Source organism: Ceratotherium simum, chromosome 7 (genome assembly GCF_057802395.1).
Source record: "Ceratotherium simum simum isolate JZ-2026a chromosome 7, ASM5780239v1, whole genome shotgun sequence".
In the NCBI taxonomy this organism is placed as follows: Eukaryota; Metazoa; Chordata; class Mammalia; order Perissodactyla; family Rhinocerotidae; genus Ceratotherium; species Ceratotherium simum.
Window position 1 is genome coordinate 19,628,047 of NC_141906.1, and position 27,285 is coordinate 19,655,331.

The following is a 27,285-nucleotide window of genomic DNA, read 5'->3' on the forward strand; positions in this document are numbered from 1 at the left end:
AAAATAGTTTTGACGACCGGGACTCCTGTGATTCTGTGTACCACACTTTGATGGCTGCTATTCTAGAATAAAAAAGGCCTATGGTGGCCACAGGAAAGCGTAAGACATAAAGTCCTGGAACTTAGGTGGATTGTTGAGGGAGAAATATATGCATAAAGAAAACGACAAGTCAACTTTTCTGTACCAGATTAGTAGACTAGATAATAAGTTCTAGGGACATATATAGGAGGAAAGGTTATTATTATTATAATGATTTATTATAATAAAAATTGTTTTGTAATACAGGAGAGGAACTGCTTGATTCTTTGGTTTGGAGGAAGCTAGAAAAACTGGAGAGTTTCAGAGAAGGCTTCATAGAATAAATGATACTAAAGTGCTCAATAAATATTTGTTGAATAAATTACTATTTGAAAACAAAAACATAGGAGAGAAAAATGTTTTCATTTATATGCTAATTAATGTGTCTTTAAGCTTTTCATGCTATTTCTTTATGTATCCTTCATGATGTCTGCTTAAGGAAATGAGTCTGGTAGAATTTCTCATTTGGTAGAGAAACTGTAAATGTGATTAATATCTTTCTCCAAATGTAGGAAATCATCCAGATCTTACTTTTTTGATGTCTCTTTAGACTGGGTCAGGGAGGCAATGAAAAGAGGGGCAGATTTTAGAAAAAATTGATACAGAAGAGGAAAGAAAGTGTTATAAATGTGATGATAGAAGCTTAGGTTGGGGGGGCCGGCCCCGTGGCTTAGCAGTTAAGTGCGTGCGCACCGCTACTGGTGGCCTGGGTTCGGATCCCGAGCGTTCACCGACGCACCGCTTGTCCAGCCATGCTGAGGCACCATCCCATATACAGCAACTAGAGGGATGTGCAGCAACTGTGACATACAACTATCTACTGGGGCTTTGGGGAGAAAAATGGAAAAAAAAAAAAAAAAAAAAAAAGGAGGATTGGCAATAGATGTTAGCTCATGGTCGGTCTTCCTCAGCAAAAAGAGGAGGATTGGCATGGATGTTAGCTCAGGGCTGATCTTCCTCACAAAAAAAAAAAAAAAAAAAGAAGCTGAGGTTGAATCCAAGGGAGTAATAATCATAATAAGTAACATTTACTTCACTGATTTATGTGCCAGCTGCTATTCTGAGCACTTTGTGTGTGTTAACTTATATAAACTTCCCAAGAGTACTAGCAGGTAGATACTAATATTCTACTTTTTATAGATGAGGAAACTGAGGCACTGAGAGGTTAAATAAATTGCTCACGATTACACAGTTATTAAGCAGAGTAACAGAAAGTTATCTGGCATAGAAAGCTGCTGTATTGGTGAGCTCATTTCTATTTCTGTTCCATCTCTTGAACAATACTGCTACTCAAGATATCTTTTTTTTCTTCAGATTTTTAAAAATAGACTTTACTTTTTAGAGCAGTTTTAGATTCACAGCAAAATTGAACAGAAAGTACAAAGAGTTCCCATATACTCCCGGTTCCCAAAACACACAGCCTCCCACACTATCAATACCTCCCACCACAGTGGTACATTTGTTACAATCAATGAACCTACATCGATTGACACATCATTATCATTCAAAGTCCATAATTTACATTACGATTCTCTTTTGGTGTTGTACACTCTATAGGTTTTTGACAAATGTATAATAACATGTATCCACCATTATAGTATCATACAGAATAGTTTCACTGCCCTAAAAATCCTCTGTGTTCTGCCTATTCATGTCTCCATCATGCCTCCAGTCCCGGGCAACCACTAATCGTTTTGTTGTCTCCATAGTTTTGTATTTTCCAGAATGTCATATAGTTGGAATCATACCATATGTAGCCCTTTCAGATTGGCATCTTTCACTTAGTAATATACATTTAAAGTTCCTCAATGCCTTTTCATGGCTTGAGAGCGCATTTCTTTTTAGTGCTGAATAATATTCCATTGTCTTGGATGTGCCACGGTTTATTTACCCATTCACCTACTGAATGACATCTGGGTTGCTTCTAAGTTTTGGCAATTATGAATAAAGCTGCTGTAAACATCCCTGTACAGGTTTTTGTGTGAACATATGTTTTCAGCTCCTTTGGATAAATACTAAGGAGCACAATTGCTGGATCATATGGTCAGAGTATGTTTAGTTTTGTAAGAAACTGCCACCCTGTCTTCCAAAGTGGCTGCACCATTTTGCATTCCCACCAGCATTGAATAAGAGTTCCTGTGGCTCTACATCCTTTCAGTATTTGGCATTGTCAGTGTTTTGGATTTTAGCCATTCTAATAGGTGTGTAGTAGTATCTCGTTGTTTTAATTTGCAATTCCCTAATGAATGATGTTGAACATCTCTGCATATGCTTATTTGCCATCTATATATATATTTTTGGTGAGGTGTCTATTCAGATCTTTTGCCCATTTTTTAATTGGGTTGTTCGTTTTCTTGTTGACTTTTAAGAATTCATTGTATGTTTTGGATGACAGTACATTATCAGATATGTCTTTTGCAAATATTTTCTCTGTCCTTGGCTTGTCTTTTCATTTTCTTTCTTTCTGTCTGTCTTTTTTTGTTTTGGTGATGAAAATTAGCCCTGAGCTAACATCTGTTGCCAATCCTCCTCTTTTTGTTGAGGAAGATCGGCTCTGGGCTAACATCCGTACCCATCTTCCTCTACTTTATATGGGACGCCGCCACAGCATGGCTTGATAAGTGGTGCATAGGTCTGCGCCCAGGATCCGAACCCGCGAACCCCGGGCCACTGAAGTAGAGGGCGCAAACTTAACCACTACACCACTGGACTGGCCTGTCTTTTCATTTTCTTGACCATGTCTTTCATAGAGCAGAAGTTTTTAATTTTAATGAAGCCTAACCTATCAATTTTGTTGTGTGTGTGAGGAAGATTAACCCTGAGCTAACGTCCGATGCCAATCCTCCTCTTTTTGCTGAGGAAGACTGGCCCTGGGCTAACATCCATGCCCATCTTCCTCCACTTTATGTGGGACGCCGCCACAGCATGGCTTGACAAGCAGTGCACCGGTGTGTGCCTGGGATCCGAACCCTGGGCCACTGCAGTGGAGTGCACGCACCCAACCGCTACGCCACCGGGCTGGGCCCTAGCTTGTTAATTTTTTCTTTCATACTTCATTGTTTTGATGTTGTATCTAAAAAGTCATTGCCAAACCAAAGCTCATCTAGATTTTCTCCTATGTTATTTTACAGGAGTTTTATAGTTTTGTGTTTTACCTTTAGGTGTATTACCTACTTTGAGCTTTTTTTTTTTTTTTTTTTTTGCTGAGGAAGATTCACCCTGAGCTACCATCTGTTGCCAATCTTCCTCTTTTTTTTTTTCTTTTTGCTTGAGGAAGATTAGCTCTGAGCTAACATCCATGCCAGTCTTCCTCTATTTTGTATGTAGGTTGCCGCCACAGCATGGCTGACGAGTGGTGTAGGTCTGTGCCCGGGATCTGAACCCCTGGACCCAGGCCACCAAAGCAGAGTGCACTGAGCTTAACCACTATGCCATGGGACCAGCCCCACTTTGAGCTGATTTTTGTGAAGAGTGTAAGGTCTATGTCTAGATTAATTTTCTTGTATGTGAATATCTAGTCATTCCTGCACCTTTTGTTGAAAAATCTATCTTTTCTCCACTACGTTGCCTTTGCTCCTTTGTCAAAGTTCAGTTGACTATATTTATGTGGGTTATTTCTGTGTTCTCTATTCTGTTTGGTTGATTTATTTGTCTCCTCTTTCACCAATACCACACTGTCTTGATTCCTGTAGCTTTAAAGTAAGTCTTGAAGTCAGATAGTGTCATTCCTCCAACTTCATTCTTCTCCTTCAGTATTGTGTTAGCTATTCTGGGTCTTTTGCCTCTCTTTATAAACCTTAAAATCATTCTGTCAATATCCACAAAATAACTTGCTGGGATTTTGGTTAGGATTGCATTGAATTTATAGATCAAGTTGGGAAGACCTGACATTAGACAATGAGTCTTACTGTTCATGAACATGAAATATGTCTCTCTTTGTTTAGTTACTCTTTGATTTCTTTTGTCAGAATTTTTTAGTTTTCCTCATGTAGATCTTGTACATATTTTGTTAGATGTATTCCTAAGTATTTCATTTTTGGAGGCTGCTAATATAAATGGTATTGTATTTTTAATTTCAAATAACACTTGTTCATTGTTGGTATATAGGAAAGCAATTGGTTTTTGTATATTAACCTTGTATCCTGGAACCTTGCTATAATTGCTTATTACTTCCAGAAGGTTTTTTGTTGATTTTTTCAGATTTTCGGCACAGATAATCATGTCTTCTGTGAACAAAGACAGTTATATTTCTTCCTTCCCAATCTGTATAGCTTTTATTTCCTTTTTTTTTTTTTGTCTAATTGCATTAGCTAGGACTTCCAGTACAATTTGGAAAAGATGTGGTGAGAGGGGACATCCTTCCTTAATCTTAGTGAGAAAGCTTCTAGTTTCTTACTCTTAAGTATGATGTTAACTGTAGGTTTTTTGTAAATGTTCCCTATCAAGTTAAGGAACTTCCCCTCTGTTCTTATTTTGCTAAGAGGTTTTATCGAGAATGGGTGTTGGATTTTCTCAAATGCCTTTTCTGCATCTACAGATATGATCACGTGATTTTTTTTCTTGTTTAGCTTCTTGATATGATTAATTGATTTTCAGATGTTGAACCAGCCTTGCATACCTGGAATAAATCCTACTTGGTCATGGTCTATAATTCTTTTCATTCGTTGTTGGATGCGATTTGTAAATATTTTGTTGAGGATTTTTGCATCTATGTTCGTGAGAGATATTGGTCTGTAGTTTTCTTGTAATTTCTTTTTCTGGTTTCGGTATTAGGGTAATGTGGCTTCATAGAATGAATCAGGAAATATTGCCTTTGCTTCTGTCTTCTGGAAAAGATTGTAGAGAATGGTATAATTTCTTCCCTAAATTTGGTAGAATTCACCAGTGAACCCATTTGAGCCTGGTGCTTTCTGTTTGGGAAGATTACTTAATACTGATTTAGTCAATTCCTTTACTACATATATGCCTATTCAGATGGTCTGTTTCTTCTTGGGTGAGTTTTATTATATTGTGGCTTTCAAGGGATTGGTTCATTTCATCTAGGTTATCAAATTTTGGGGCATAGAGTTGTTCATAGTATTCCTTTATTATCTTTTTAACGTCCCTGGCATCTGTAGTGGTGGCCCCTTTTTTATTTCTGGTATTAGTAATTTGTATCTTCTCTCCTTTTTCTTAGTTAGGCTGGCTAGAGGCTTGTCGATTTTAATGCTCTTTTCAAAGAGCCAGCTATAGGTTTTGTTGATTTTCTCTATTGATTTCCTATTTTCAATTTCATTGATTTCTGCTGTAATTCTATTATTTCTTTTCTTCTGTTTACTTTGGATTTAATTTGCTCTTCTTCTTCTAGTTCCTGTGATAGAATCTTAGATTATTGATTGTAGATCTTTTTTCTTTTCTAATATATGCATTCAAGGCTATAAATTTCCCTCTAAGCAGTGCTTTTGCTGAATCCCACAAATGTTGATAAGTTGTATTTTCATTTTCACTTAATTCAAAATACTTTTAAATTTCTTTTGAGATTTTGTCTTGACCTATGTGTTATTTAGAAGTGTGTTGTTTAATCTCCAAGTATTTTGGGGATTTTCCAGCTATCTTTCTCTTATTGATTTCTAGTATAATTCTGTTGTGGTCTGAGAGTGTAAAGTGTATGATTTCTGTTCTTTTTTACATTAAAGTGTATTTTATGGCCCGGAATGTGGTCTGTCTTGATGAACAAGATATCTTTTTCCTTGTACTGAATTGAAGACTCTTAGATTAATGAAGAAATTTTAAAATAATTCTGTTTTCCATCAGTGATAGGTTCTTAGCACTTTATCTTCAAATTATTTCATGATTTGTTCTAATGGAGGAAAGTTTTTCCCGTTTTGGTGATATGTTCCTGCATATACCAACCTAGGTCTCAGAATGAGTGACATCTGTGGAAAATCTAGGCTGTCCTCATAAAATGTGTATTTGCACGTTAGTGAAAGTGTTCTACATTATGAATCTGTACTTTTTTTTTTTTGGCTGAGGTAGCATATCCCATCAGCTGGAAATTTTTAAAAATGGGGGAACATTTAACATTTCTCAGAGACTGATAAATAATAAATTTTCATTATACTTTTAAAATCTGATAATTTTTTTTCCTATCCCATTTAGTTTTGTCAGCCCGGCGGGTGGCAGCTGTCCAGAGAGAGGAAGCAGCCAACGTTTTTTGTGGTAGTCCTGACAGATATTGACTCAGATCGACACTACTGCTCATGCCTAACCTTCTATGAGGCAGAGATCAATCTTCAGGTACAATTTTTCTAGCCAAAGTACAGATAAAGGGACAATATTTAGTTTTTTTGATGCCATATTTGTGTTTGTTAGAACTACAAGTTTGAGTCTATGGGCTACTTTAAAAAGATTGAGGTACTATACTGTTGGAGAAGAGAGCAGGAAGGTAAAGTTACTGTTAAAGTTTGTTCTCTTTAAAATATTGATCATAATCTGAATATTTCTAAGAATAGCATATCTGTAAATTGGTTTATTAGAAGATTTGTATCCTCTCATGGTGAACCTATGATTTTCCTGTCAGTCCTTCTCCTGAGGGGTCTTTCACAGAATATAGAGCATTTAATCAGAATGTTTATAAATCACTTATCACAATGCTTGATATTAATTTTTAAGCACCCAAATAAATGTCAACTCATTATTATTATTGGTGGTAGTATCAACGTGATAGGACTGAACTTCATAAGATAGAACCATAGAAATTAAAAATACTGAGTCTTTAAGAGAATTAGTTTGGGTTGTTAGTTTCAGACAATTGGATCTACTTTCTCTAATTTACCGCAGAAAAGGATTTATAACAACGTATTGGGCAGCTTATGTAATTTCATGGGTGAGGGGTGAGCAGGGAACCCATTCTGGGTACTAGGAACTACCTAGCTTGGGGCAATTCTAGTAGAAACCATACTTTTTCTATCTTTGACTACTTGACACTTATGAGGTCAGGTACCAGACACTACAACCTTCCCAGTTGTTGCCCTAAAAATCCAATCTTCTGTGTGCACCCACTGTCTCACAGTGGTGACTTATGCTTTAGTCTCATATGGGCTGTTTCCTTCTGAAAGTCAGATTGCATGCAGATCCCACCCCCTGCAAAGGAATTAGAAAAACTTTTCTGTTATTGTTATTTGTTTGTTTTGCTTTCAAGGCTCTATAGTACAAGAAGGAAACTATGAAAGAGTTGGGTTGATGTTGAGTGAGCCAGTCTGTATTATCTGCTGTACTTTCTGCTGGACGCAGATGAATGTGTTTCACCGCTGGGGAAAAGGATTGCTTTCTGAAATGACCTCACAAAGGAGCATTTGTTGTTTTGGTTAACTTAACTAAACTCCAAGATCTGAATTTTCTAGATGCAGAAATCTGATTTTTCAGTACAAGAGGAGACAAATCACCTTTTATGACACAGACTCACGTTATCTGAGTTCATTAGACTGATGTATTAAAACCAGCGTACTAGTTTATTAATTTCAGAGGTTCCATGGAACAAAAATACGCATTATCTGCAGTATCAGCACATTCTCTCCTTATCAGATCTTTGTGAGAAGCCATATCAAAATCAGAAGCATTTTGATTGTAGAATCAAACTAAAGAATATTTGATGTCAGATATTTAATACCTGCCAGACTAACATAGCCCATTCTTTCTGTTTGAAATTAGAGATTATGTTGTCAATGGGGACAGAAAACTTAAAAGTCAATGACTATAGTCTTCTCTGTCCTGGATAGTGTTTGGGTGGATGTTGCCAACAAACAACTGATCAAATTCCCATTTTGATCAATTCAGTCTAAATAAGAAAGAGTGTTCTCCACCCAAGAACCTCTCTATCTCTTTTAGGTGACCTTTATTTCTATGTTGATCTTTAGTATTTAAGTACTGAGAATGCAATATTTTCTTTTCTTTCCATATTCTTGAGGGTATCTCTTCAAACTCCCTAGAATTGTCTACTGAAATTAACTGTGATTATTTAGGTTCTCCCTTCTCTCTCCTTACTTATCAACTCCTCTTGCCCCAAATAAACTGACAGAAAAGTAATATATTAAGGGGGACTCCAGTCTAAAATGGCAACATAGGAAGCTCCTAAACTCACTTCCTCTCATGGACACACTGAGTCTACAGCTGCACACAGAGGGATTCCCTCTGAAAGAAATCCAGAAACCAGCTGAGCAACTCCTACACATCAGGCAAATGAGAAAATACCCACATTGAAACAAGTAGGAAAGGCTGGGATACACTCTCGCCTAAACCCCACCTCCAGGACAGTGACGTGCAATTGGGAAGGAAGGAAGGAATTTACAACTCCCAGCTTTTCCCTGAGGTGTGAAGGGTTCATACCCAACATCTAGCCCCCAACTTGTAAGACTTCCACCTGAGAGTTGGGCCCCCAAAACACCCAGCTCTGTAAGCCAGTGGGGCTTATGTCCACGAGACCCACCAGACTATAACAAACAAAGAAAGAGTTCTTAATGAGTTTGCAAGGATTCCCTGTGGCTGTCCCCCCAGGACTCAGTGTGGAAGGAGCAGAGAGAAAGACCCATCTCCCAATCTTTCCCTGAAAGAGTCCTATTCCCATACTTTAAAAGCTGCTTCCTGGGTCAAGTTTCTAATTTAGCACACATCTGAGGGCTGATTCTGATCCTCCCCAGAGACTACAGAGGCCGGCAGATGCTATCTCCACATTTTCTCTCTGGCCCACTCCAGTTCACTGATTTCCTCATGGAAAGAGCTGTGCACATGTTTGGCACCCCACATTTTGCAGCTGCCACCCAAGGAATGCACCTTTGTAATCCCTTGGCTCTGGTGGCCAGCAGGGCTTGAGCTCCCAGATGCACAGGACTGTGCAAAGCACATTCTTAATGAGCCGTCCCCTCCAGGGCTTAGTGCAGAGGGAGCAGATAGAAATGCCCATCTCCAAGTCTTTCACTGAAAGAGATATATTGGCATACATTAAAAGCTGCTGTCTGAGAGTCTGGCTTCCAATTATCCTGAATCTAGGTGATGACTGAGATCCTCACCTTTGAGACACTCACGGGTCTTGGCACACCTTCAACTGTAGGGAGTACTAAGAGTTAAGTAGGCTGCTTGTATAATCGCAAAGGTTTGAGAGATAACCAAGAGCTAGGGCAGGGTTGAACAATAAGGTTCATCTTCTACAAGAGGCCACTCCTTCAAGACTAGGAGAGGTGGCAGTTTTATCTAATGCATAGAAACCAACACTGAGAGTCAAGGAAAATGAAGAAATAGAGGAATATGTCCCAAATGAAGGAACCAGATAAAACCTCAGGAAAAAAGATCTTAGTGAAATAGAGATAAGTGATTTACCTGATAAAGAGTTCAAAGTAATAGTGACAAAGATGCTCACCAAACTCAAGAGAAGAATGAATGAACAAAGTGAGAATTTCAACAAAGAAATAGAAAATATCAGAAAGTACCAAATAGAAGGCACAGAGCTGAAGAATACAATAACTGAATAGAAAAATACACTAGAGGGATTCAATAGCAGACTAGATGAAGCTGAAGAAAGGATTAGTGATCTTGAGGATAGGGCAGTGGAAATCACCCAATCAAAACAGTAGTAAGAAAAAAGAATGGAGATAACTTAAAGGACTTATGGGACAACATCAAGGGGACCAACAATCATATTATAGGAGTCCCAAAAGGAGAAGAGAGAGAGAAAGGGGCAGAAAACTTCTTTGAAGAAATAATGGCTGAAAACTTCCCTGACCTGGAGAAGAAAACAGACATCTAGATCCAGGAATCCCAGAGAGTTCCAAATAAGATGAACCCTAAGAGACCCACACCACAGTACATAATTAAAGTGTCAAAAGTTAAAGACAAAGAAAGAATCTTAAAAACAGCAAGAGAAAAACAACTTGTTCTTAAAAGGTAACCCCCATATGACTATGAGCAGATGTTTCAGTAGAAACTTTACAGGCCAGAAGGGAATGGTGACACATTCAAAGTGTTGAAAGGTAAAAACTGCCAACCAAGAATACTCCACCTGGCAACATTGTCCTTCAGAATTGAAGGAGAGAGAATTTTTCAGACAAGCAAAAGCTAAATGAGTTTATCACCACTAGACTGGCCTTAATGAGAAATGTTAAAGGGAGTTTTTTAAGCTGAAATGAAAGGGTGCTGATTAGTAACAGGAAAACATAAAGTATAAATTTCACTTGTAAAGATAAATACATAGTAAATTTCAGAATAATGTAATGTTGTAAAGGTGGTGGGTTAATCACTTATAAAGCTAGTATGAAGATTAAAAGACAAAAGCAGTAAAAATAACTATAACTATAGTAACTTGTTAATGGATACACAACATAAAAAGACGTAAATTGTGACATCAAAAACATAAAATGGGGGGGTAAAAATGTAGAGCTTTATAATATGTTCAAATTTAAGTTGTTATAAACTGAAAATAGACTGTTATAAGTTGTTTTATTTAAACCTCATGGTAACCACAAAGCAAAACCTACAGTAGTTACACAGAAGGTAAAGAAAAAGAAATCTAGGCTCTTGGCGGAGTCAAGATGGCGGCGTAGGCAGACTCTGAACTCACCTCCTCCCGTGGACACAGCCAATTTACAACTACTGGTGGAAAAATTACCCCTGAGACAGAACTGAAAACTGGATAAGAGGAACTCCTGCAACAGCAGACAATCATAACTGAGGTAGAAGAGGCAGAGACCCCCTTCTGGAGAGGAAAAACGCCGCCTTCACAAGCCGCCAGCTTCACGGCCGCCGGGAGCAGCTCGCAGGTACGCACCCTCCCTGGAGGCGCGGGGTCCTGAGCCGGTGAGCGCCCCCGCTGTGGGCATTTTGTGGACCCAGCACAATCGACACCAGCGGCATAATATCTGACTTTGCCTGCTACTAAAGCATGGGGGAGCACCCCCAGAAAACCCGGTTTACAAAGAAACTAAAACTGGCTCTTAAAGGGCCCGCGCACAAACTCACCCGTTCCAAAAAGCATCCTAAAATCACCAGAAAGAGAGGTGCACAGTGCTTTGGTGACAAGAGACTCACCTAATAGGCCCTGAGTGCATCTCGGTGAGGGGTGAGACCTCTCCAGGGACTGGGACATTGGCGGCGGCCATTGTTGTGACCTGGTGTGAGCATGCTGACACAGACGCCATTGGAGTTCTCCCTGAGGCCTGCTAGCCCAGGGTCTGCTCCACCCCCTAGAGCACCGATTTAATCCAGCTCAGCCAGGGCAGGCAGCCCATCCTAGAGACTGGCCCCACCCAACAACAAGCCCTCAGGCAACGTGTGGGCCTGCATAGATTGGTGACTGGATTCTCTGCAGCCTGGCAACTGAGCCGACTTGAGCAGGCAGGGTGTGCACAAGGAGCGGGTGGAGAGTGTGGGGCGGTGGCGGAGTGTGTGGGGCTCCTGCCGTGGTGAGACTGGGTCCGCTTGGGGAGGTCGGGGCGCTCACACGGGGCAGGACTGTGTTGACTGTGTGTGCGGACCAGTGGGCAACAGGGCTTGTCAGCTGCAAAAGACTTGAGCTTCTCAAAGACCCACATAGGAGGTTTGCCCCACCTTCCAAAGCCTGAAACAATTGGGTGCTCCTGTGCCTGAGGCCAGCCCCACCCAGCTGCAATCCTCAGAGAGCTGACAAGAGACCTAATAGGCTAGAGGCTTACAGCAATTGTAAGGCCCTGAGCCTAACAACCTGCCACGGTGGGGGCCTACTCACTTAAAAGAAATACTGCAACACAAATGTGGTATTAGAACTTGCAGCCAACTGAGCTGGGGCTCCCCACACGTGATAAAGAGACTGAAGGGCCCACAACAACTACAAGCAGCTGAGCATTACAACAGCTGGCCAGGAGCATAACTCAGCCTCCCTGGGCGCCTATAGGGAGAGCTAACAGGCCACAATAGAAGGACACACGTAGCCCACATAGGGGCCACCCCTGGAACATTGAGAACTGAGTGAAGCAAACTGGAAGCCTCCTAAGGCATCACTTACATAAGGTCACCTATCCAAGAGCAGGAGACATAGCTGACCTACCTAATACGTAGACACAAGCACAGGGAAAGAGGCAAAATGAGGAGGCAAAAGAATACATTCCAAGTAAGGGAACAGGACAAAACCCCAGAAAAGGAACTAAGTGAAACAGAAATGAGCAACCTACCTGACAGAGAGTTCAAACTAAGAGTGTTAAGGATGCTCACTGATCTGGGGAGAAGAATAGATGAACTCAGTGAGAATGTCAATAAAGAAATGGAAGATATAAAAAAGAACCAATCAGAAATGATGAATACAATACTGGAAATGAAAAATTCATTAGAGTAGAGGATACAGAAGAACGGATCTGTGAGCTGGACGAAAGACTAGAAGAAATTACCCAAGGTGAACAGGTAAAAGAGAAAAGAATTAAAAAGAGTGAGGACAGTCTAAGGGACCTCTGGGACAACATCAAGCACACTAACATCCATGTTATAGGTGTCCCGGAAGGAGAAGAGCGAGACAAGGGGGCAGAGAATCTATTTCAAGAAATAATAGATGAAAACTTCCCTAACCTAAGGAAGGAAACAGACATCCAGGTACAGGAAGCACAGAGAGCCCCAAACAAGAAAAACCCAAAGAGGCCCACACCAAGACACATCATAATCAAAATGTCCAGAATTAAAGATAAAGAGAGAATCCTAAAAGCCGCAAGAGAATGTCAAGTTAAATACAAAGGAAACCCCATAAGGCTATCAGCTGATTTCTCAGCAGAAACCTTACAGGCTAGAAGAGAATGGCACGATATATTTAAAGTGCTAAAAGGAAAAAACTTACAGCCAAGGATACTCTACCCAGCAAGGTTATCATTCAAAATGGAAGGAGAGATCAAAATTTTCCCAGACTAGCAAAAACAAAGGAGTTTGTCACCAAGAAACCAGTGCTACAAGAAATGTTAAAGGGACTGATTTAAGGGGAAAAGAGAAGACCAAAAATAGGAAAAATTATCTATTTCCATGATTAGAACGTAATGGATACAAATACACAAAAAAGAGGTTAGATTTGATATCAGAAACATAAAAGGAGGGAGGAGGGGAGTTAAAGAGTACAGCTTTCAGACAGAGGTCAAACTAAAGTGACCATCAATTCTGTATAGAAGAAGAAAGGAACAGAGAAGGACTACTAAAACACTGAGGAAAAAAAAAAAAAAGTTAAAAAATGGCAGTAAGTACATACTTATCAATAGCTACTTTAAACGTCAATGGACTAAATGCTCCAATTAAAAGGCATAGGGTGGCTGACGGGATAAAAAAACAAGACCCATATATATGCTGCATACAAGAGACACACTTCAGACCTAAAGATACTCACAAACTGAAAGTGAAGGGATGGAAAAACATACTCCACGCAAATGGCAATGAAAGAAAGCTGGGGTAGCAGTACTCATATCAGACAAAATAGACTTTAAAACAAAAACTGTAAAAAGAGACAAAGAAGGGCATTACATAATGATCAAGGGAACAATCCAACAAGAGGATATAACACTTGTAAATATCTACGCACCCAATGTAGGTGCATCTAAATATATAAAGCAATTATTAACAGACATAAAAACAGAAATAGACAGTAACACAATAATAGTAGGGGACTTTAACACTCCACTTACACCAACAGATAGATCATCCAAACAGAAGATCAATAAGGAAACATTGGCCTTAAACGACACACTAGAACAGATGAACCTAGTACATATATACAGAGCATTCCAACCAAAAACCGAAGAATACACGTTCTTTTCAAATGCACATGGAACATTCTCCAGGATTGATCACATATTAGGCCACAAGACAAGTCTCCATAAATTTAAGAAGATTGAAATAATACCAAGCATCTTTTCTGACCACAACGGTATGAAACTAGAAATCAACTATAGGAAGAAAATCATAAAAGCCACAAATACATGGAGATTAAACAAAAAACTACTGAACAATGACTGGGTTAACGAAGAAATCAAAGAAGAAATCAAAAAATACCTGGAGACAAATGAAAATGAAAATACGACATGCCAGAATTTATGGGATACAGCAAAAGCGGTTCTAAGAGGAAAGTTTATAGCGATACAGGCCTATCTCAACAAACAAGAAAAATCTCAAATAATCTTAACAATGCACCTAAAGGAACTGGAAAAAGAAGAACAAACAAAGCCCAAAATCAGTAGAAGAAGGGAAATAATAAAAATCAGAGCAGAAATAAATGAAATAGAGACCAAAAAAACAATAGAAAAATTAATAAAACCAAGAGCTGGTTCTTTGAAAAGATCAACAAAATAGACAAACCTTTAGCTAGACTCACCAAGAAAAAAAGAGAGAAGGCACAAATAAGTAAAATCAGAAATGAAAGAGGAGAGGTTACAACAGACACCTCAGAAATACAAAAGATTATAAGAGAATACTATGAAAAGCTATATGCCAACCAATTCGACAATCTGGAAGAAATGGATAAATTCTTAGAATCATACAACCTTCCAAAACTGGATCAAGAAGAAGCAGAGAATTTGAATTGACCAATCACCAGTAAGGAGATCAAAACAGTAATCAAAAACCTCCCCAAAAATAAAAGTCCAGGACCAGACAGCTTCCCTGGTGAATTCTACCAAACATTCAAAGAAGACTTAATACCTATCCTTCTCAAACTCTTCCAAAAAATTGAGGAGTGGGGGAAGCTCCCTAACTCATTCTGCGAAGCTGACATTACCCTGATACCAAAACCAGACAAGGACAACACAAAAAAAGAAAATTAGAGGCCAATATCACTGATGAACATCGATGCAAAAATCCTCAACAAAATACTAGCAAATCGCATACAAGAATATGTTAAAAAGATTATACACCATGATCAAGTGGGATTTATTCCAGGTATGCAGGGATGGTTTAACATTCGCAAATCAATCAATGTAGTACACCACATTAATAAAATGAAGAACAAAAATCACATGATCATCTCAATAGATGCAGAGAAAGCATTTGACAAGATACAGCATCCATTTATGATAAAAACTCTGAATAAAATGGGTATAGAAGGAAAGTACCTCAACATAATAAAGACCATATATGACAAACCCACAGCTAATATCATCCTCAATGGTGAAAAACTGAAAGCTATCCCTCTAAGAACAGGAACCAGACAAGGATGCCCACTGTCACCACTCCTATTTAACATAGTATTGGAAGTCCTAGCCAGAGCAATGAGGCAAGAGAAAGAAAGAAAAGGGATCCAAATTGGAAAGGAAGAAGTGAAACTGTCACTATTTGCAGATGACATGATTCTATATATAGAAAACCCTAAAGAATCCACCAGAAAACTTTTAGAAGTAATAAACGAATATGGTAAAGTTGCAGGATACAAAATCAACATACAAAAATCAGTTGCATTTCTATACACTAACAACGAAGTAGCAGAAAGAGAAATTAAGAATACCATCCCATTTACAATTGCAACAAAAAGAATAAAATGCCTAGGAATAAACTTAACCAAAGAGGTGAAAGATCTGTACACCGAAAACTATAAAACATTTCTGAAATAAATTGAAGAAGACACAAAGAAATGGAAAGATATTCTGTGCTCTTGGATTGGAAGAATTAACATAGTTAAGATGTCCATACTTCCTAAAGCCATCTATAGATTCAATGCAATCCCTATCAAAGTTCCAACAACATTTTTCACAGAAATAGAACAAAGAATCCTAAAATTTATATGGAACAACAAAAGACCCCGAATAGCTAAAGGAATCCTGAGAAAAAAGAACAAAGCTGGAGGTATCACACTCCCTGATTTCAAAATATACTACAAAGCTATAGTAACCAAAACAGCATGGTACTGGCACAAAAACAGACACACAGATCAATGGAATAGAATCGAAAGCCCAGAAGTAAACCCACACATCTATGGACAGCTAATCTTTGACAAAGGAGCCAAGAACATACAATGGGGAAAAGAAAGTCTCTTCAACAAATGGTGTTGGGAAAACTGGATAGCCACATGCAAAAAAATGAAAGTAGACCCTTATCTTGCACCATGCACAAAAATTAACTCCAAATGGATTAAAGACTTGAATGTAAGACCTGAAACTATGAAACTTCTAGAAGAAAACAGGTAGTACGCTCTTCCACGTCAGTCTTAGCAACATCTTTTCAAACACCACATCTGACCGGGCAAGAGAAACAACAGAAAAAATAAACAAATGGGACTACATCAAACTAAAAAGCTTCTGCACAGCAAAGGAAACCATCAACAAAACGAAAAGACAACCTAACAATTGGGAGAAGATATTTGCAAACCATACATCTGATAAGGGCTTAATCTCCAAAATATATAAAGAACTCATGCATCTCAACAACAAAAAAACTACCAACCCAATTAAAAAATGGGCAAAAGACCTGAACAGACATTTCTCCAAAGAAGATATATAGGTGGCCAACCGACACATGAAAAGATGTTCAAAATCACTAACTATCAGGGAAGTGCAAATCAAAACTAGAATGAGATATCACCTCACGCCCGTCAGAATGGCTATAATTAACAAGACAGGAAACAATATCTGTTGGAGAGGATGTGGAGAGAAGGGAACTCTCATACACTGCTGGTGGGAGTGCAAACTGGTGCAGCCACTATGGAAAACAGTATGGAGATTCCTCAAAAAATTAAGGCTAGAACTACCATATGATCCAGCTATTCCACTGTTGGGTATTTATCCAAAGAACTTGAAAACCCCAATTTGCAAAGGTACATGCACCCCTGTGTTCATTGCAGCGTTATTCACAGTAGCCAAGACTTGGAAGCAACCTAAGTGCCCATCAAGGGACGAGTGGATAAAGAAGATGTGGTATATATACACAATGGAATACTACTCAGCCATAAGAAACGATGAAATCCAGCCATTTGTGACAACATGGATGGACATTGAGGGTATAATGCAAAGTGAAATAAGTCAGAGGTAGAAGGTCAAATACCGTATGATTTCCTTCATTAAGTAGTAGATAATAACAACAATAAACAAACACATAGGGACAGAGATTGGATTGGTGGTTACCAGAGGGAAGGGGGGAGGGAGGAGGGTGAAAGGGATAATTCGGTACATGTGTGGTGATGGGTTGTAATTAGTATTTTGGTGGTGAACATGATGTAGTCCATGCAGAAATAGAAGTACAATGATGTACACCTGAAATTTTTACAATGTTATAAACCAATGTTACTGCAATAAACAAAAAATTTATTTAAAAAAAAATAAAAAAGAAAAAGAAATCTAAGCATATACCACTACAGAAAATCATCAAATCACAAAGGAAGAGAGTAACAGAGGGAGGAAGGAACAAGGAATTATGAAACAGCCAGAAAATAATTAACAGAATGGCAATAGTAAGTACAAACTGATCAATAATTACTTTAAATGTAAGTGGACTAAATTCTCCAATCCAAAGACATAGAATGGCTGAATGGATAAAGAAGTAAGACCCAACTGTATCCTACTTATCAGAGACTCACTTCAGTCTGAAAGATACATATAAAATGAAAGTGAAGGGACTGAAAAAGATATTCCATGCAAATGGAAACCAAAAGAAAGGTAGGGTTGCTGTATTTATCAGAGAAGAATAGACTTTAAGCCAAAAACTGGAATAAGAGACAAAAAAGGTCGTTAAATAATGATAAAGTAGTCGACTCATCAAGAGGAGTTAACAGTTGTAAATATTTATGCACCCAACATCAGAACACCTAAATATATAAAGAAAATATTAACAGATCTGAAGGAAGAAACTGACGGCAATACAATAATAGTGTAGGACATCAGTATCCCACATTCAACAATAGATGGATCATCCAGACAGAAAATCAATAAGGAAAATAGAACTTAAATGACATGTTAGACCAGATGGACCTAACACACATATGCAGAACCTTCCATCAAACAGCAGCAGAATACACATTCTTCTCAAGCCTACTTGGAAGATTCTCCAGGATAGATCTTATGTTAGGCCACAAAGCAAGTCTTAATAAATTTAAGAAGACTAAAATCATATCAAGCTTCTTTTCTGACCACAAAAGTGTGAAAATAGAAATCAATTAGAAGAAAACTGGAAAATTCACAAATATGTGAAGATTAAACAACATGTTACTGAACAACCAATGGGTCAAAAAATCAACTAAAAGAGGAATCAAAAAATATCTGAGACAAATGAAAATGGAAATTTGGCCTACCAATGTATGAGATGAAGCAGAAGCAGAGATAATGGGGGAGCTTGTAGTGATAAACACCTACATTAAGAAAAATGAAAGATCTCCAATAAACAACCTAAGTTTACACTTTAGGTAACTAGAAAAAGAACAAACTAAGCCTAAATTTAGTAGAAAGAAAGAAATAACAAATATCTGAGTGGGAATAAGTGAAATAGAGAGTAAAAAGACAATAGAAAAGATCAATGAAACTAAGAGCTGCTTTTGGAAAAGATAAACAAAGTTGACAAACTTTTAGCTAGACTCATCAAGAAAAAAGAAAAAGGACTGAAATAAATAAAATTAGAAATGAAAGAGAGGACATTAGAACTGATACCACACAAATACAAAGGATCATAAGAGACTATTATGTATTATGAATGATTACTCGCCAACAAATTGGACAACCTAGACAAAATAGATATGTTTCTAGAAACGTAAGACCTACCAAGACTAAATCATGAAGAAATATAAAATATGAACAGACCAATTATTAGTGAAGATATTGAATCAGTAATCAAAAACCTCCCACCGGGGCCAGCCTGGTGGCATAGTGGTTAAGTTTGTGTGCTCTGCTTCAGTGGCCTGGGGTTTATGGGTTCAGATCCTGGGTGTGGACCAATGCACTGCTTATCAAGCCATGCTGTGGCGGCGTCCCATATAAAGTAGAGGAAGATGGGCATGGATGTTAGCCCAGGGCCAGTCTTCCTCAGCAAAAGGAGTAGGATTTGCAGCAGATGTTGGCTCAGGGCTAATCTTACTCACACACAAAAAAAACAAACAAAAAACCTCCCACCAAAGAACAGTCCAGGACCAGATGGCTTTACTGGTCAATTCTACCGTACATCTAAAGAAGAATTAATATCAGTCCTTCTCAAACTCTTCCAAAACATCAAAGAGGAAAGGAACACTTCCTAACTCATATTACGATGCCAGCATTACCCTGATACCAAAATCAGACAAGGACACCACAAGAAAAGAAAACACAAGCTGATGTCCCTGATGAATGTGGGTGCAAAAATCCTCAACAACAAAAAAAATTTAGCAAACTGAATTCAACAATACATTTAAAGGATCATCCACCATGATCAAGTGGGATTTATTCCTGGGATGCAGGGGTGGTTATAAACATGCAAATCAATGAATGTGACACATCACTTTAACAAAATTAAGGATAAAAATCATATGATCTTCTTAATAGATGCGGAAAAAGCCTTTGACAAAATTCAGCATCCATTGATGATAAAACTCTCAACAAACTGAGTATAGAGGGAACATACTTCAACATAATAAATGCCATATATGACAAGTCCACAGCTAACATCATAGTCAACAGTGAAAAGCTGAATGCTTTTCTCATAAGTTCCAGTAGAAGTCACTTGTAACTCTTGCCACTTTTATTCAACATAGTATTGGAAGTCCTAGCCTGAGAAATTAGGCAAGAAAAGGAAATATAAGGCATTCAAATCAGAAAGGAAGAAGTAAAACTGTCTCTGTTTGCAGATGACATGATATTATATATAAAAAATCTCTAAAGACTACCAAAAATTTTAGAACCAATAAACAAATTGTGTAAAGTTGCAGGATATGAAATCGATACACAAAAATCAATTGCATTTGTATATACTAACAACTAACTATCAAAAAGAGAAATTAAGAAAACAGTCCCATTTGTAATTGCATGAAAAATACTAAATTACCTAGGAATAAATTTATCAAGGAGGTAAAAGATCTGTACCCTGAAAACTATAAGACATTGATGATAGAAATTGAAGAAGACACAATTGAATGGAAAGATAGTTCATGCTCATGGACTGGAAGAATTAATAATGTTAAGATGTCCATACGAAGAAATCTACAGATTCACCGCAATCTCTATCAAAATTCTAATGGCATTTTTCACAGAAAGAGAAAAAATTCTAAAACTCTTATGAAACCACAAAAGATCCCAAATAGCCAAAGTAATCTTGAGAAAGAAGAATAAAGTTAGAGGCATCACACTTCCTGATTTCAAAGTATATTACAAAACTATAGTAATCAAAACAGTATGGTATTGGCATAAAAACAGATGCATAGATCAGTGGAACAGCATACAGAGCCCAGAAATAAACTCATGCATATATAGTCAATTAATGGTGACAGAGGAGTCAAGAATATACAGTGGCGAAAGGATAATCCATTCAGTAAATGGTGTTGGGAAAACTGGACAGCCACATGCAAAAGAACAAAACTGGACCTATGTGTTACACCATATACAAAAACAAATTCAGAATGGATTAAAGACTTGAATGTAAGACCTGAAACAGAATTAACTCCTAAAAGAAAACGTATGGAGTAAGCTCCTTGATGAAGGTCTTGGCAGTTGTTTTTAACTCTGACACCAAGAGCAAAACTAAACAAGTAAGACTACAAGAAAGTAGAAAGCTTCTGCACAGCAAAGGACACCAGCAAAATCAAAAGACAACCTACAGAATGGGAGAAAATATTTATAATCATATATCTGATAAGGGGTTAATATCCAAAATACATAAAGAACTCATACAACTCAATAGCAAAAAAAAATCCAGTTCAAAAATGGGCAAAAGACTTAAATAGACATTTTTCCAAAGAAGACATAAATGGCCAACACATATGCGGAAAGGTGCTCAACATCAGTAATCATCAGGGACATGCAGATCAAAACCAAAATACCACCTCATATGTGTTAGAATGGCTATTATAAAAAAAAAAGACGAGGTAAGTGTTCGCAAGACTGGAGAAAAGGGAACCCTTGTGCACTGCTGGTGGAAATGTGAATTGGTACAGCCACTATGGAAAACAGTATGGAGGTTCCTCAAAAAATTAAAAAGAGAACTGCCATATGATGTAGGAATCCCACTGCTGGGTATATATCCAAAGGAAATGAAAAGAGGATATCAAAAAGATATCTGTACTCCCATGTTAATTGCAGCAGTATTCACACCAGCCATGATATGGAAACAACCTAGTTGTCCATCAATGGTTGAATGGATAAAGATGTGATATATATATATATATCACATATATATCATATATATCACGGAATATTATTCAGCCATGAGAAAGAAGGAAATCCTGCCATTTACAACAACGTGGATTGACCTTGAGGGCATTATGCTAAGTAAAATATGTCAGACAAAGACAGATACGGCATGGTATCATTTATATGTGGAATCTTAAAAAAAAAATCAAACTCGCAAAAATAGAATAGAATGGTGGTTGCTAGGGGCTGAGGGGTTGGGGAAATAGGAAGAGGTTGATAAAACGGTACAAACTTTCAGCTATAAGATGAATAAAGGTCTGAGGATCTATAGTAGAACATGATGACTATTCATGATAAACTCTATATTCTATATGAAATTTACTGAGAGTAGATCTTAAACGTTCATAACAAAAATGAGAGAAATATGTGCAGTGATGGATATGTTAATTAACTAGTTGATGGAATCCTTTCACAATGTATCTGTATATCAAATCACCACTCTAAACATCTTACAGTTTTGTCCATTATATCTCGATAAAGCTGAAAAGAAAGACAATATAACAGGTGTAAAGAGGTTCTAGGAACCCCAGATAAACTGACAGAAAGCAATACATGAAGACATTATAGCAAGTATTTATGAAGAGGTTCTAGGAATTCTTGGATATTTTTTGAACTTTTTATTTGGAAATAATTTCAAACTTGCAGAAAAGTTATAAGAATATTGCAAACATCTATATACCCTTTACTGGTATTTACCTATTTTAATGTTTTATACCATTTCTTTATTATCATAAATAATATTATTTATTATTTTTAATAGATCCATCTCTCTCTCTCCCTCACTCCCTCTTTCTCCTTACACACACGCACACGCACACATTTTTTTCTGAACCATTTGAGAGAAATTTGCATGTGTCATCTCCCTTTGCCCTAAAGTCTTCAGTGTATATTTCATAGGAATAAGTATGATCTCTTACATAAACATAGTGTGAGTATCAGTACTTTATGGAAGTTTAACATCGATATTATACTTTTATCTAATCCATTCATATTTCAGTTTTGTCATTTAACCTAATAATGTCCTTTATAGCCTTTTTTTTTCTTTTGTCTTCAGTACAGGATGCAGTTTAAAATGATGTACTGCATTTAATTATCATTTCTCTTTTGTCTCTTTTCATCTGGAATAGTTGCTCAACATTTTATTGTTTTGTTTTTTTTTTTTTGGTGAGGAAGATCGGCCCTGAGCTAACATCTGCCAATCCTCCTCTTTTTTTTTTTCTGCTGAGGAATACTGGCCCTGGGCTGACGTCCATGCCCATCTTTCTCCACTTTATATGGGACGCTATCACAGCATGGCTTGACAAGCGGTGCGTCGGTGCACGCCTGGTATCCGAACCAGCGAACCCCGGGCTGCCGCAGCAGAGCGCGCTCACTTGACCGCTTGTGCCACCGGGCCGGCCCCTCAACATTTTATTGTTGAGCAAAGAATAATTTTTTTTTTTAAATAATACAGATCCCTATGCCCTTTTTAATATAATTTTCATTATTTTGTGTTTTCTCTGATATCTCTCATCTTTAGATTTAAGTTATACATCAACAGTTGGAATACTACCAAGATTTGGAATACTAAATGTGTTCCTTATAAAGGTCTCTGTCTATGGGTACACATCTGTAAGTACACAATGTCTATCTGCCCCCCATTGATGATGTTAATTTTGGTAACCTGGTCAGGTGATTGTCACTTATCTCTATTGTATAGTTGCTGTTTTTCTACTTGCAACTAGTAAACAATCTGTGGGAAGACCCTTTAAGACTATGCAAATATTCTTACTCATTAATCATGCCCTCCTACATTTAGCATTTAGTGATTGATTCTTGCCTGTGCCAATTTTTGTTATAATGGTTACAAAATGGTTATTTTCAACTCAACACACCCTCTACCTTTACCAGTCAGCAGTTGACATTTTAGTATAAGCAAGAGCTTTCCTGTCTTGTCTATCTATCTGAGCTATGGACTCATGTATTCCAGTTTATTTTTTCCTCAATAGTATATAATTAATGGTTTTCATTGTTTTAATGCACAAATTGTCCTAGATTTGACCAGTGGGCACCCTTTTAGGTTGGTTCCTGTATTCTTTTGACAAGGCCCCAGCATTTTTTTAAACCATTTTTTTTTTAACTTTTTGTCATAACAAGCTGATCCAGGCTCATCTTATTCCTTCCTTGCCACAGCCTTGAAATCAGCCATTTCTCTAAGGAGCCCTGGCTCATTTGAGTAGGGATTAATACTGAAACCAAGATCTAAGTTCTTGTGTATTTGGAATCAGTGTTTAAAAAGTTATTTGTCTTTAAATAATTTTCCCATTTTTAAGGGGACCAAAAAATTATAATTTATTTAGGTTTTACAGTTAACTTACAGAAGGTTAAAGTCTGCTTCTTAAGAGTTTTTCCAAGATTCTGAAAATGTAAATAAATTGTAAGAATTCTGGCTTCTATATAATTTCACTTAGGTAGTAGGTGCTAGCCGTAATTGTATGACAGTTTTTCTGTGCTCAGAACGGAAGGTTAATGTCTTTTGAAATTGGTCCCCAAAATGGTACAAACAATGAGAGAGAATTTAAAAAAATATATTAAAACCCAGATGATGTTCCTATCTAGGTCATCATTAATGTTGTTCCCATTTTCAGTGTGAACAGTTAACTATGTACTTGTAAAACAATGTGTTTTTCTTTTATTTTTGGATCATATCATCAGTTCAAAAATCTTTTAATTCTCGTTTGGTGTGAATTATTTCATACCAAATATACTATGACACATTATTTGGAAGCCTGAAGAGGAGGAACTTAGGGACACACACCATCCAAAGTATAGTTGTGCAACTTTAAAATTATTGGCTCTTATCTTTCCGAGATACAGTAACACTGTCAAAAATCACAAGCAAAATTTTGACATTAAACTTGTGATAACATATTCCCAGAATTACCCAAGTAGGCAATGTGATTGCAAATTTTTTAAGTAATCAGTAAAGTATGATAGATGTGAGGTTGCTTTTTATAGCTTATCTAAAAAAATGATAGACCTATCTACATTTTTTATTTAGTTGTATCATTTTAAAGTCTTGTAACGTGTTTGTGAACCAATAATAATGATGCAATTCGCAGTAAAGATATTTGCTATCTCAGCAAACAATGTCATTGAAGAAAGGGGGCAGATGAATGAGGGTACTTTGGGGAAGTAAGATGAAGAATAAAGAGGGAGATACATAGAAGGCATAAGATATGTTTCTTCATCTCAGTCAGCTTAAAATCTAGCTTGGGAGGCAAAATCAAAACAAGTTTAAAGACATTCCAAAGTACCTTATGCTAAGTACCAGTTCAATGAAAGAGTTAATAATTGAAGACTGGGCAGCTGGAATAAGTCTTACAGAGTTTAAAGGACTCAGTGGACATTTAAAAAACAAGAGCTAAGACTTAAACAAGAGCTAAGACTTAGAGTAAGGGAAAGAAAAAGGGCAATCCAGGCAAAAAGCTTCTGGGTAGGAAAAAAGATTTTAGTGCTTATGATAATTTAAGGCTTATGTACCAGGCACTCTTCTAAAGGTTTTACACTTTATTTTATTCCATTTTGTTTAATTTACACGTAGTTTATTTTATTCTCACAAGAACACCACTTGGTAGGTTTTAATATTCCCATTTCATACATGAAGCTAAAAGACTTACCCAGGGATATTCAGGTACTAAGTCAAACAGCTTGAATCTGTCTGCCTCCGAAGACCAAATACTAATATCGAATACTAAAACATGTACCATGAGGCTGCAAAAATTATATCAGTGGTTGAGGAATAAGTGTCAAGAATAAGACCACAATTGGTCTTATTTATTATCAGTATCTGACAATGGAAACATTACAAATCAATGGAATCTGTACATTTTAACAAATGTTAAGTGGTTGTTGAACTTTGTGAGAAAACAAAATAAATTTAAACGCTCATAATAAAATGCAACAATTCCAAATGATTGACCAATTTACCTGGAAAAATGAAGTAATAAAAATGGATTTCTAAACTGATCCCTTGACGGGAAAGCTTGGAACAGTGGAGGAGGTCACATATGAAACGTTATGATAGATTTATCTGAAGAATAACCCAGTCATTTTGTTTGTTTGTTTCTCTTTCCCCTCCCCTGGTTATCAAACTAAACTGTGCTCATTTTGGAAAACTTAGTATGTATTTGGAGAAAAGTAAGAGAAGAGAAAAAAAAATAGTTTGATATATTTTCTTTCAATATTATTGAAAGGTTTTTTACTAAAAATTTACAGATATAATTAATGTCTACATACTAATCGACCATATGGATATAACATACTTAATCCATCTCCTGATGGATGTTTATTTCCCCTTTTGTCAATATTATGAATAACACTGTGATGAACATCTCTTTGGAAAAATCTTGATTCCCTTAAGGAGGGTTTTGTCAATGATAACCTTACTAAATTAGAAATTATGAATAGAGAAGTGTGGAAACTGGGCTTGCCAATCAACATATATTTGATAGTATTCTAGAGACTAATCCTCAGACCTTATTCAACAAGGAGAGTCTAGTGAAAACTAGCATAAGTAACATAATTCAGACAGAGATAAAAAATTGGAGGACTTATATATCCTGAGTCTATTCTATAGTTTGATAATTTGCAGCATATGCAGATATTCAGATGGGACTCTACTTATAGTATAAAATGATGAAGATTATGCTTTTTATGAAAGGGTTCTGTCTCCGCCCTTTCCCCCTTTTTAAAACGGCAGTTGGCTGATGGACAGGATGCTGAATCTTAACATCCCCTTGACATTCTTCATAGATGCATTTTGTAGGGAAAAACTTTCACTGAATTAGCTATGAGTAGTTTATATTATTTATGCTTAAAATGATATGAGACATTTAAAAAACAGGAGAAATTTTTGAGAACAGGTTCCCAAAGTCCTTCAGCATTAAATGCCTTTTCTAAAATTTTGACAACAATTTTACACTAAGGAGGGCTGCAGTAAACACTGCATATTGTTATTACTATTTTAATGTAACACAAGAAGGATTATTACATGCAAATATATTTAAAGGAAAAAAAGGTCTAAACATCTTTGCAGATTTACAATTTGGATTCTCATATGTCATCTCTTCTAAGCAGTTTCCTTGAACTAATGCCTATTACTCATAAAGGTTATGTATAAGAGTACAAGAGAATGGAAAGAGAACTAGTCCAAGAGTTAGAAGACTTGACTTGTTAATCTCCATTATACCTTTAATGAGCTGTATGACCTTGGCAATTTATTTTATCTCTCTGGGCATGAAATTGCTAGTTTGTAAAATGAAGTAGGTACCTTCTAGTATTTTATTATTTTTATTATTCTGTCATGTTAACTGTATCTGATTTTAGAGATATATTTTAATTTTGCTCGTAGTAGATATACTTTAAAATTTCCACCCAAATTATAATCCACAGAATACTATTCCTCGTCATCTGAATAAGGCATACATTTTAGATGAATGTGCATTGCTGGAATTTATTGCTTGATGTTTGTTTATAAGCAAATGTTCTATTTATTTATGGAATGTTTCCATATGCCATGTTACATGATCATTAACAAGGTTTTGACATGTATTCTTTAAGAAAATAAAGCTGAAATCTTGATCTTAGTGTCTAGCATATAAACTTCTCTATCAGGGATTCCAGGGAAATATATTTTATTTAACCTATGCATTGGTAAACCTAAGTTCTATGATCTTATAACTCAACAAATAATATTAATGTAATTGTTTATTCTAAAAAAATGATTTAATGTTTTATCATTTCTAATTTTTTCACTAATTTTAACAAATAGTGGAAAAGAACTTTCAAAAGAGTTCATTAATTATGGTGGTTCCCAAAATAATGTTTTTAAATTTATGAGAACCTAATTTTG

The 27,285-nt window shown here is 36.8% G+C and overlaps 1 protein-coding gene across 5 annotated transcripts in view; it reads left to right on the plus strand.

Moving 5' to 3' along the window:
- SBF2 (SET binding factor 2) overlaps positions 1–27,285 on the plus strand; it is a 522,324-nt gene that overhangs the window by 219,997 nt on the left and 275,042 nt on the right. For all 5 annotated transcript variants that reach the window (XM_014782916.2, XM_004418425.3, XM_087433230.1 and 2 more), the window contains exon 3: positions 6,217–6,354. In XM_014782916.2, the coding sequence (XP_014638402.1) occupies positions 6,217–6,354 (138 nt within the window). The remainder of the gene's footprint in view (positions 1–6,216; positions 6,355–27,285) is intronic.